This window comes from Muntiacus reevesi, chromosome 2 (genome assembly GCF_963930625.1).
Source record: "Muntiacus reevesi chromosome 2, mMunRee1.1, whole genome shotgun sequence".
Classification (NCBI taxonomy): Eukaryota; Metazoa; Chordata; class Mammalia; order Artiodactyla; family Cervidae; genus Muntiacus; species Muntiacus reevesi.
The window spans coordinates 273,472,474-273,484,715 of record NC_089250.1 but is presented as its reverse complement, the minus strand read 5'-3'; the positions used below and the strand labels follow the sequence as shown (position 1 = coordinate 273,484,715).

The window sequence follows — 12,242 nt, the reverse complement described above, 5'->3', positions numbered from 1 at the left end:
GGTTTTTTCCTTTCTTTGTCCTTGCCATAATTATTCCCTGAGATTAGAGAATGACTGTCTATTTATCCTGTTTTTGTTGGGTGTAAATTCCTCAACTGGAGCCCACATATCTCTTATTTCAGGGAATGCAAAGGGGAAGATGACAACATTCAAGATATTTAGCATGGAGCCCATCAGTCTCCTCCCAGAAAATTACATTTTATTATATCATGAGAAATGCTGGGCTGGAAGAAGCACAAGCTGGAATCAAGATTGCTGGGAGAAATATTAGTAACCTCAGATATGCAGATGACACCACCCTTATGGCAGAAAGTGAAGAGGAACTAGAAACCTACTCATGAAAGGGAAAGAGGGGAGTGAAAAAGTTGGCTTAAAGCTTAACATTCAGAAAACTAAGAACATGGCTTCTGGTCCCATCACCTCATGGGAACTAGATGGGGAGACAGTGGAAACAGTGTCAGACTTTATTTTTTGGGGCTCCAAAATCAATGCAGATAGTGACTGCACCCATGAAATTAAAAGATGCTTACTCCTTGGAAGGAAACTTATGACCAACCTAGATAGCATGTTAAAAATCAGAGACATTACTTTGCCAACAAAGGTCCATCTGGTCAAGGCTCTGGTTTTTCCAGTGGTCATGTATGGATGTGACAGTTGGACTGTGAAAAAAGCTGAGCGCCGAAAAATTGATGCTTTTGAACTGTGGTGTTGGAGAAGACGCGTGAGAGTCCCTTGGACTGCAAGGTGATCCAACCAGTCCATCCTAAAGGAGATAAAGTCCTGGGTGTTCATTGGAAGGACTGATGCTGAAGCTGAAACTCCAGTACTTTGGCCACCTCATGCAAAGAGTTGACTCGTTGGAAAAGACCTTGATACTGGGAGGTACTGGGGGCAGGAGGAGAAGGGGACGACAGAGCATGAGATGGCTGGATGGCACCACCGACTGATGGGGATGAGTTTGAGTAAACCCCGGGAATTTGTGATGGATAGGGAGGCCTGGCGTGCTGCGATTCATGGGGTCGCAAAGAGCTGGACACGACCAGTGACTGAACTGAGTTACTGAGGGAGAAAGAAAGTAGGTCTGACTTACAGGTGACTGTTTCTCAATGAGGACAATGATTTGATTAGGAGGAAAAAAAGAAAGCATTTTTATTCAAAGTAGACCCCCAAGAAAAGAGGTCCGAAAAGGCAAAGTCTTTATATGATCTGTAACAATCTGTCATTTGACTCCTGTCAGTATTGTTGGTTGACTATGGGAAGCATGTGATGAGGTGTTTCAAAGGGATCTATTTCCTCTTTGTCCCCCTCTGTGCTGTATTCCATTGGATGCCTGCTTTTTGGTCCACGTGTAAGAGAGCTGACACCTCCAGAGATTATTTCGGACCCAGCCTGGTTCTCTTCCTATTTGCTGCACTTCAAAGACCTCATTGCAAGAAGGGAAAAGACTGGCAGCTCTTCGATTGTATTGTTGTCTCAGATCCTACACAGAGCTGTCTTCAGCCTGCCTTCTTTTCAGAGCCCTCAGCTGTTCCTGTTGTGACTTCTTTTGCCACATCCTTCAGGGCTGTGTGTAACAGGAATGCGGTTTGGATCTTCTGTGATTGTAACTCAGGAAACCTGTAAGGACACTGGACATTGAGGTCCTCTCTTGGATAGGACCTGAATTGATGTGTTGTTGGTGCCTTGGAAACCATTTCCAGGAGTAAGACAGTTACACAGGTCAGTTCTTGCAGTCTGATCTGAAGTTTCCTTTTTATACTCCTGGAGTTCACTGTAACTTTTTGTCCTCTGTTCTGCCCTGGTGGTCCCTGGTGGTTCAGAGCATGTATGAATCTTTCAGTCCTGCTTTTGCTCATTTACTTTCATGTTCCATGGAGCTGTGTTCAGGAACCCTGTGCATCCACTACCTTTATTTATAAAATTGAGGTAATTAGTGCTGTTAGGTGGCATAGAATGTTGCCTGTTTTACAGAAAAGGTCTGAAGTTACTGTTTTTTGGGTTTTTTTTTCCTGAGCCATGTGGCAGGTGGTATCTTAGTTCCCCATTCCTGGATGGAATCTGTGCCCCCTCCAGTGTATGTAGGTAGTCCTAAAGACTGGACCACCAGGGAATTTGCCTCAAAGATTACTTTTGCTTAAAGAATGTATTTACTTCCTGTCTTGCTTATTGTGACATCTCTTTGTCTACTTTACATCTTGTATGTTTTTATTTTACTTTTCATTTTTATGAGGATTGTCTCTGACTCTGGTTAATAAGTTTTCAACAAATACTGGTTTCTCTTCATACGAATACATTACATTTTTAAAGTGGTTTTTTTGTTTGTTTGTTTGTTTGCACTGAGTCTTTGTTGCTTCAGGGGCTTTTCACTACTTGTGGCAAGCAAGGGCGACTCTCTACTTGCAGTGCACAGGCTTCTCATTCTAATGCCTTCTCTTGTTACAGTGTATTGGCTCTCTGCCTGTGCTCAGGCTCTATCCTCAGCCTTTTTTATGGACCAACTCTGACATCACTTTTTAAATCACATCACTAGCTGACTACTGGAAAAACCATAGTTTGTCTATAGGGATCTTTGTTGGCAACGTGATTCCTTTGCTTTTTAACACTCCATGCAGTTCTATCATAACTTTCCTTCCAAGGAGCAGTTGTTTTTTTATTTCCTGGCTGCAGTCCAGTAAACTCCGGGAGTTGGTGATGGACAGGGAGGCCTGGCGTGCTGCGATTTATGGGGTCGCAAAGAGTCGGACACGACTGAGCGACTGAACTGAACTGAACTGACCGTATTGAAGTGTTTTCTCCGCCCACTGCGCCGCGTCGCCCCGCCCCGCCGCGCCGCGCCCCGCCCCGCCCCTTCCCCCGCCCCGCCCCGCCCCACCCCGCCTCCCCGCGCCCAGTTGCCCCGCCCCGCCCCCCCGAGTCGCCCCGCCGCGCCCCTCCCCCCGCGCCGACTCGCCCCGCCCCGCCGCACAAGGTCGCTCCGCTCCGCCCCGCCCCTCTCGCCGCGCCGAGAGGACCCGCCAGCCGCGCAGCCAGGTTCCGCCTCATCTTTCAAAGGCCCTTTGCTGGTCGGGCTTCTCTCCACCACCCACCCTCTGCCGGCCTGGCCCCGCCTCCAGACCTTCATCTATTTGCTGCGCGTGCGCGCACCGTGACTCACGTGGAAGCCGAGAGCGGCGAGTGGAAGTCCCAGCTTAGCGTGAGTTTGTGTCTTTGGAGTCGGACCTGCCTCTCGCAGTCTCCTTTTCTTTGTACCCCGCGTCTGAAGGTCGCTACTGACTCTAAATTCCCATCCCGGCCCACCACCCCCAGTAAATTCAGACGTCTCCCTAAGCTGCGAAGGGGCGCCTGCCTTTTGCTTTAAAGTCCGCACTGAAGCCGGTTCCTGCTTTTGGAACGCTGAAACGTTGCGTTTCGCACCTTTTTTCGGCTTAAAACCGTTTACTGACCTTACTGACTCATCTACCTTTTCTGCACCACATACAATTCTACTAGGCGAGGTGGTTTATTAGCTGCACGTTTTTCAGCCTCTCCTTCTCGGGCCCTGGAGGCCTAGCCGGCCGCCCCGCTCCCGGAGAGGCCGCGTTCTCTCCCCGATCCTGGGATTCTGGAGAGCCCGCCCCGCTCCTGAGACCCCAGTCCTCCCAGCCCCTTTGTCCTTAAGTCTCCGCAGGCCGGCCCTTCTGCCCTTCAGAGTGACTTTTCCCCTGATCCCTGGTGGCGGGAGGTGACCTGAGCCAGCCACGTGACACCCATGGTTCTTCGGCCCCAATACCAGCCGCCGGAATTTGGCTCTTGCGGGAGGGCCTTTCTTTTTCAGTCTTCTACCCTGTAAATAGTGGGCGGAAGGCGGGATCAGGAGAAGCAGAGACAGCGACTCCTAGAGAAATGGAAAATTGAGAAAAGCATGTGGGACAAGTGATAGCAGTGAAGAGGATTGTGAGGAACTTGGAAGAGACAGCTTCATGGAAGAGAATGAGCCTTGTAGGGAGCGGGTGGGAAAGGGCGAGAAATTCAGAAAAAAGCAGGATCTCCGAAGAGGTAACGGTGAGCAACATAGGGAGGTGTGGTTCTTCATTCCGACACTTTGCGAGCCCTGTATCTCCCAGAGTTTTCTCAAATCCATGTCCGCTGAGTCCAGGGATGGTATCTCCCCATCTCATCCTCTGCCGCCCCCTTCTATAGCCTTCAAGGGAGAGGGGCTGTAAATCAGGGGTCCCAAAGAGGGCGACAGTGGAAACGCAGTTCACAGAGACAGCCCGCTAAGGCGATACAAGAGTTGGGCCCAGAGCAGGAATATCCTGCTGGGAGAGAAAGGGGACTCCTAGTGATTGGAGGAGCTGAGAAAAAAAGCGAGCTGAAAGGAAGCATAGCCAGTTGGGAGTGCCAGAGAGTTGGGAGGAAGGGAGGGCAGAGATGGAGGAAGAAAGGCAGAAATGCAGGGAGATTGAGGCTCACCAGGGAGGTTGGAGCGAAAGCAACTTGAAGGCGAACAGATGGCAGAGAGAGGCGGGATGGGAGGCAGGGAAGAAGTAGAGAAGAGGACAGGCTCAGCAGGGGAGCAGCGATGAGAGCAGAGAAAGGGAGATGTAGAAAGAAGTAGGCAAACAGATCAACCAAAGGAAGTGGAAACAGCTAGTGTGCAGGTGACGGTGGGGACTAGATCCAGAGAGTGCTGAAGCAGTTGGCTAAGAATTATTAAGTCGTCATACATTGATTTTGGACTTTAAAATCTAATGCAGATCTTGCTTCTTTAAATTGTACAGATAAGAATGAGAATTTCAAAGCTTCTGTCTGTGAGGCATATGTATTTTGTAATTATTTGTATTAAAAGAGCATGCATGTGTAGAGCCTGTTGAGGTGGGGACTGGGGCAGTGACTTGATTCTCTCAGGTGTGGGTCGCTCCCTTCCCTATTCCTGGTGAGGAGTAGAGGTTATGCGAGAGAAGAAATGGGGCAAGAACTGACTGACTCTTTGAAAAGTTGCCTTTCCAAGCAACTTTAACCATGTTCTTTGTGATGTGTACTTTTGGCTTTCTGCTTTCTTTACATTTAATTTTCTTGTAGCTTGGGATAAAGATTTGTTCAATCAATGGCGACCTTGTAAACAATTACGGAGATTTGTCTCACTTGGGACAACTTGGGTGAATGTAGAGAATATTATGGCAAGTGAGTTAAGACAGACAGGGAAAGACTGATATTATATGTCTTTCTATTAATATTGAATGGAAAAAGAATGAAACTCACTAGCACCAAAGGGTAGGATGGTGGTCGCTGGAAGGTCAGGAAGATAGGGAGATGTTGGCCAAAAGCTACAGACTCTGAGTTGTAAAATGAGTGCTTCCTGGGGAGGTATGCGCAGCATGCTGACCATAGTTAATCCTGTTCTGTTACTGCATGCTGGGAATTTGTCAGGAGAGCAGGTCGTCAGTGTTGTCACCACACACAGAACATGGGAATTTGGTGATGGATGTGTCCATTAGTGGTTTGTGATAAATATTTCACAGTGTTCACATGTGTCACATGGTCACAGGGTGTATGGTATCTATACACTTGCTCCTGGGGTATTTTGGTTCTCCCCCATTAGACATGCTCCTCAGGTTCTCGTGTGGGGCCTCGCCCCAGGAATGTGCACAGAGCCTCGGATGATTCCGATCTGGATCCTGCATTGAGCACCAGGGCTCTTAGCCTCCACTTCTGAGACTGAGATCAGGCCCTGGGGGCGGGGAGGGCGCTCTGCTCTGAGTGGGGCTGAACCCCGCCTGCTGTGTGACCTGAAGGGCATCGTGGGGTCAGTGGAGGTGCCCCTGCTGCTGTGTGCATGAGGCCGCACCAGGAGGGGAGTGTGATCCGAGGGAAGTGTGGGAAAGTCCCGTGTTGGTCTCTGTGTGGGAGCTGATTGTTCTGAGTCCCTCCTGAGACAGTGGGCACAGAGGACTGTGTTCCTCCTGGTGAGGGCTTCCCTGGGTGTGTGGTTGGGGCTCAGGAAAGGGATGTGTTGACTCTAAGCTTTAAACAGCATGTTTTCCACTTTCATGATGGAACTGTGAAGACTCATGGATGAAGAAGCCCAGGAGAGGAAAGAACAGGAGTCAGGCATGGCTCTTTCTCAGGTAAGGTCATATTCTCAGTGGATTCTCACACTGCCTTCCTGAAATGCCCTTCTCTGGACTAGTCAATCGTGTCTGACTCTGGAGTGTCCTGTCTGACCTGTACACGCACACTCACCCTGCGCTTTCCCTCAGGGCCTGTATCTCCACTTAGATCCCGTCTCCCCATGACCCGGTGACCCTGGCCCTTGTGAGGAGGCTCCCCTGGACACTGTCCTGGGCAGGTCTTCTCACCCATGGGCCTCAGTGCTTTTGGGCAGCAGGGACTGTTTAGGGGGCCCATCTGGATGTGCTGTCTGCTCTCTGTCAACCAGGGTAACCTGTATGTGGACCTCAGGTATTAACATGTACAGTACACGGTAAAATCTGCAACAGAGGCCAATGAGTGGAAATCGGTTCTGACTTTTTATAGTACATTTAAAACTAAATGAACGCCTCCTTGAAAAGTTAAGTGTTTGGGATGGGAATGGAGTGTTCAGAAAGAGATGTCAGGGCTAGGGAGTGTTTCGTTACACCATCTAATTTAAACTGTAAAATCAGGCTTACTGATTTTTTTTTTTACCACATGATGCAGTTTCCAGGGTCTTAGTTTGCTGCATAGGGATTGAACATGAAACCCTGCAGTGGAAGTGAGGGATCTTAACCACTGGACTATGAGGGAATTTTTCAACTTTACTAATCTTGATTCAATATTTTCTTAATGGAATAATAATTTTGGATTTTGTTAATAAGTACATACCTAAAATTAAGGATAAAAATCACATTCTGTTTTTTAAAATATATTTATTTCCTGTACTGTATCTTCATTGCTTCAGTGTCTTTTCCCTGGTTCTGGCGAGTAGTGGCCACTCTGGTTGCGGTGCGCACGCTTCTCATTGCAATGGCTTCTCTTCTCTTGCAGCCGAGGCTCTAGAGCGCGCTGGCTTCAGTAGTTTCACCTACTGTGCTCTAGAGCTCTGGCTCAGGAATTGAGACTCACGGGCTTAGTTGCCTTCAGCATGTGGTCTCTCAGAACAGGCAACAACCTGCATCTCTTGCATTGCCCAGTAGATTCTTGACCACTTACTGTAGGGAGACCCACATATTTTTAAATACAGGTATTTTATGAAGATTGGAGGAAATCTTCTATATGTTATTTTCTGCTTGTATTACTTTTAAGTTTTTTTGAACTAGAATAAGATAATGTTGAGGACTTCCCTGGTGGTACAGTGGCTAAGAATGTGCCTGCCAATGTAGGGTGCATGGGTTCCATCCCAGGTCTGGGAAGATGTCTCAGAGCAACTAAGCCCATGGGCCACAACTACTGAGCCTGTGCTCTAGAGCCCGGGAGTCATAACTACAGAAGCCCGCACTCTCTAGAGCCTGTGCTCCAAAACAAGAGAAGCCACTGCAGTGAGACGCCCCGGCACTGCAGCTACAACTAGAGAAAGCCCACTCAGAGCAACGAAGACCCAACATAAGCAAAATAAATCAGCTTTAAAAAAGAAATAGAATGTTGACAAAGTTCCTGAATGAAGAAGTAACATGAAAGAAGAGAATGGGAACCCACTGCAGTATTCTTGCCTGGAGAATTCCATGGATAGAGGAGTTGGTGGGCTGCCATCAGCGGGGTTGCAGTCTGGCATGAATATGCAGGTAAACACAAATTCCACACACAGCAGATTGAGCTCTGGAAAACAAATCTAAGCATCTAACTTTCCTCTTGCAGATTCTTCAGACACTTCCAGTATCTTTTGGATTAAAGTCCTAAATCCATAGATCTTGCATAAATAAGCTGCTACCTGGCATCACCCCATCTACATTCCCTGTGTCGCAGTCAGATTTTCTGTTCAATAATATCTTCCTGCCTCAGAGCTGGCACTCAGGCTGTCCTTTGTCCTTGCAACACTCTTCCATTTCCCACCTTGCCAATCCTAAGTGTTTCTTCCTCACACAGACCTTGTGTGATTTCTCAGTGTAGGATAAGACTTTCTGTTTAATCTTGTTTTGGTACCGGGCCTGTGTCAGGCATTTATTTCGATAGTAACGTTAAACGTGTGGATTGGCTGCCTGGCTGCTGGATTAGAAGCTCCGTCATGTTCACTGCTGTATTTCAAGTTTGAGTTGCAAAGCTAACACTGAGTGAATTTTGATAGAATGAAAGAAAAAAAATAAAGATAACTCCTCTTGTTTCAAGCAATTGTGTGTATACACATGCATGCATGAATGCATGGATATGTATAGCTCCATGGTTTTATTACAAAAACATCATCTCATAAATAATGGTGTATGGTTTGTAGCAGTTTCAGTTGTGTCCTAAGTGTATTTCATGGCGTTAATTTTTTTCTGCATCATCACATAAATGATGTAAGTTGTGGTAAGTTTTTGACATTGTGTGGGTTGCTATGGGAGAGGATGTGACCCTGTCTCATGCCCATTTATGCTGTTCTGTTTTATTTCAGCTTCCTTGAACTTGTTTCAAGTATTCTCAGGGAACTCTCTGAATGCTCTTTCCTTCTCTGGTAGTTAACTGGTTGATTCTTTAGGTTCAGTTGTCTCTCCCAACCACCTGAGCTCAGGTGCTGTTGCCTCATTTCTTAGCTGTTTGATCTGTGTGATTTCTTAGAGTGACAGAGTTTTCTCCCCAGTAAGCTGGACACAGATCTTTCTCTAACGTGCTGTATGTTGATGACAAGTTCATCCGTGTGAAGTCTTTAGAGTAATGTTTAGTGAGTAGGACATGCTGACACACCTGTTGTCATCATCACAATGTGTGTGTTCTTTTAAAGTGACTGTGGACTTTGTCGTCTGTGAAGAGACCAGTCTTGCTGTAACTCATCTAAATAGTGAGACTGTGTCACTCTGTGTGTTGAATGTAACACTTCTGCATACGCAACCCAGTGTTGGTTTTAATATGTGTATTTTTGATGTATTGTCCACATACATGACAAATTCATGTTGATTGCAGGATATCATAATCTTAGAAAAAAGAGGAAATTGGAAATTAGAGACCGACAGTTTGCTTCAAGCAGCTTTTAATGGATCGTTCAGAATATTACTTCAACTGAATTGAGCTTTACCCCTCTCACCTCTTTTCATTTTGTGTGAAACAAAGAACCCTCCTCAGGGCCTGTTGGTGAAATGTGTTTTCATTTCAGGCACAGTTGACCTTCAAGGATCTGTTCATAGATTTCACTCCCAAGGAGTGGGAGTGCCTGGACCCCACCCAGAGGACCTTGTACAAGGACGTGATGGTGGAGACTCTCAGGAACCTGCTGTCTGTAGGTGAGGATCACTTCCCCTGAAGTGGGGATCTGCCCTGGGGTACCTTGGCATGTTCCCTCTGTGCCTTTTGAGATCCCCTGTTTTTCTTGATTAAACTCAAAACCTTGGAGACTCAGACATGTAAAGCTTCGTGATTGACATCAGAAGTTTAAACTTGTCTTTCCTTCTGGTGACCTCCAATGTGTGATACACAGGGAGTTTTTTCAGAACTTGAGCATTTATAGAGCTGATTTCAAACTTTGAAATATCCAGTTGCCTGTTTTCTAGCCGTGTGTTCTTGGTTCAGTAGTTCTTCGAAAGGAACTAGATACCTGCTGCATATTGTACTGTATGTTATACTGTTCCCTGTGCATTCAAAAGGAGGCAGATAGTAAATTTTTTTGTGAAGTATTTTTCTGTTGGTTTATAATATCCTCACTCCTTGGCTGACAAAAGAGCTGGATTCTATACCTACCAGTGCAGGAGACACAGGTTTGGTCCTTGCTCTGGGAAGATCCCACATGTCACAGAGCAGCTATACCTATGTGCCTCGATATGGATATGTAACTCCATGGTTTTATTACAAAAACATCACCTCATAAGTAATGGTGTATGCTTTGTAGCAGTTTCAGTTGTGTCTTAAGTGTATTTCATGGCTTTAAGTTTTTTCTGCATCATCACATGAATGATGTAAATTGTAGCAAGATAATCGACATTGTGTGGGTTGTGATGGGAGAGGGTGTGACCCTGTATCATGACATTTATGCTGTTCTGTTGTATTTCAGCTTCCTTGAACTTGTTTCAGATATTGTCAGGGCATGCTCTGTGGATGCTCTTTCCTTCTCTGGTAGTTAAGTAGTTGATTCTTCAGGTTCAGTTGTCACTCCCAACCACCTGAGCTCACGTGCTGTTGCCTCATTTCTTAACTGTTTGATCTGAGTGATTTCCGTTTTTTTTTTTTTTGAGTGATTTCTTAGAGTGATAGAATTTACTCTTGCCACAGCGAGTAAGGAGCATGAGCACTGCAACTGCAGCGTAGCCCCTACTTGCTGAGCTTGGAGAGACGACCAAGCAGCAGAACACTCCCCTGAGCCAAAAGAAATGAATACACCAATGTATTAAGAATAACAGATACATTTATTAAGGAAAAGAGAGGTTGTTTTCTGGAAGAAGCCACAGTATGTGGCACTACTTGTGAGTAGGAATTTCTGCTTCTGATCTGAACATTATCTCCATTCTTGTGGAACAAAGAGGAAGACCCCTGGATTGTGGAGAATGAGGTGCTAATAGCGAAAATCCAGATAAGTGGGAACGTATCAACAGTGTGATCACAGGTCAACTGTCACAAGGACAGAGAGGAAGCCGCACCATTCATGGGGTTTGGGAAACTCTCCAAGGGGGAGAGTTCTGTGAGAAAACAGATGTTTAATGTTTGTGAATCTCACAGGAGGTTTTTCTCCCTAACTGACGGCTCTGTTCTTCGACATGCGAAATGTACAGCACCCTCCAGTGGAGCTGTAGCGCCCACAGAGATGAAGGCGAGGTCTTTGTTTTTGGCCTGTCCTGGGTCTTTTGTGCTGTGTGGACTTCTGTCTGTTGGAGACGAGTGAGGGCTACTCTGTAGTTGCCGGGAGCATGGTTTCTCAATGTGGTGGTTTCTTTAGTTGTGAAGCACGGGCCGTGGGCACACGGTTGTGAGTAGTTTTGCGATACAAGCTCACTATCTGTAGTTCATCAGCTTATTCTCTGTGACATGTGAGATCTTCCCAGAACAATAATCGAACCCATGCCTCCCGCATTACTAAGCAGATTCTTACCATGGAGCCACCAGGGTGTTAAGGAAATTAAATAAATAGTCTTGTTTAGTCTTCAAGACAAAGCAGTGCATTCCTCTGACCTTGCTTCTAACCTGCATGCAAACTGCCCTGAGTGTGAATGTCCTGACTGTCTCCTGTGAGTACAAGGCTTGCAGCAGCATAGATAAGATAGGGGACAAATCTTGAGGTTGTTCAGCCTTTGCAGGGGCCCTTGCCAACCAAGCACCAGGCTTCGCACCATCTAAGTTGACTCCTGGATCCTGCTCTCTGCCTACCGTGAGGTAAATAAAGGTTAACTTAAAACTGTCTAAGGAGAAGGTCCAACTGGAAGAGGAAATACGTGATTTGTGAGGATGATTATCCATGTTACAATGTCACATTATATTTTGGCTGATCAAATCTTAACTTGTTAAGTTGACTCTCTTTAGCCGGCCCACAGCTCCAGTAGTGTCCCCCACTGCCCTTTCTCTCTCCATTCTCTGTCCTGTTGTGGCCTTTCACCCCTGCCAACCCCTCCTCCCTCTCCATCAGCTGGTCCCCTTCTAACGGCCCCTGTCTCTCAGTAGGAGGGGGAGCCCAGGTTTCTCCACACTAGCAAGTTTGTTTGCCCCTTTAGAGTCTTCTGATCAAAGACCCCATCTTCCTGGAGGGACATTTCCAGATTTTTATCAGTCTTTCTGACCCTGTTATCACAGTCAATTTGAGCACTATTCGATCTGTATTTTACCATAAAGGTATGACTGTAGAAAGGAAAGATAACTTGTTTGATACAGGATGGCCATGATATTGTTTAGACTCTGGAAAAAACTGGTTAAGATGAATTTTTTTTTTCCTTTGAAAGTACAAAACTGTTTCTTTTTGCATGTGGAATTAAAAACAGCAAGCTTGTTAAAAAGACCTGCCCCCCAAAAAAGCTTAAAGTTACCATTTGCCAGAGCTTCCCAGATGACTCTAGTGGTAAAGAACCTGCCAGCCCTAGGGAGAGACATAGGAGACGTGGATTTGATCCCTGTGTAGGGAAGATCCCCTGGAGGAGTGAATGGCAACCCACTCCAGTATTCTTGCCTGGAGAGTCCCA

At 46.4% G+C, this 12,242-nt stretch overlaps 2 protein-coding genes across 2 annotated transcripts in view; one reads left to right on the top strand and one right to left on the bottom strand.

The window, feature by feature from the left end:
- Positions 1–12,242, bottom strand: part of LOC136161650 (zinc finger protein 665-like) — a 365,259-nt gene that overhangs the window by 124,857 nt on the left and 228,160 nt on the right. The gene's annotated exons all lie outside the window — the stretch shown is intronic.
- LOC136157615 (zinc finger protein 665-like) overlaps positions 1–12,242 on the top strand; it is a 28,408-nt gene that overhangs the window by 9,613 nt on the left and 6,553 nt on the right. Inside the window, exons 3-4 of the mRNA XM_065919442.1 lie at positions 2,892–3,193; positions 9,242–9,368. Coding sequence (XP_065775514.1) covers positions 2,892–3,193; positions 9,242–9,368 — 429 coding nt within the window. The remainder of the gene's footprint in view (positions 1–2,891; positions 3,194–9,241; positions 9,369–12,242) is intronic.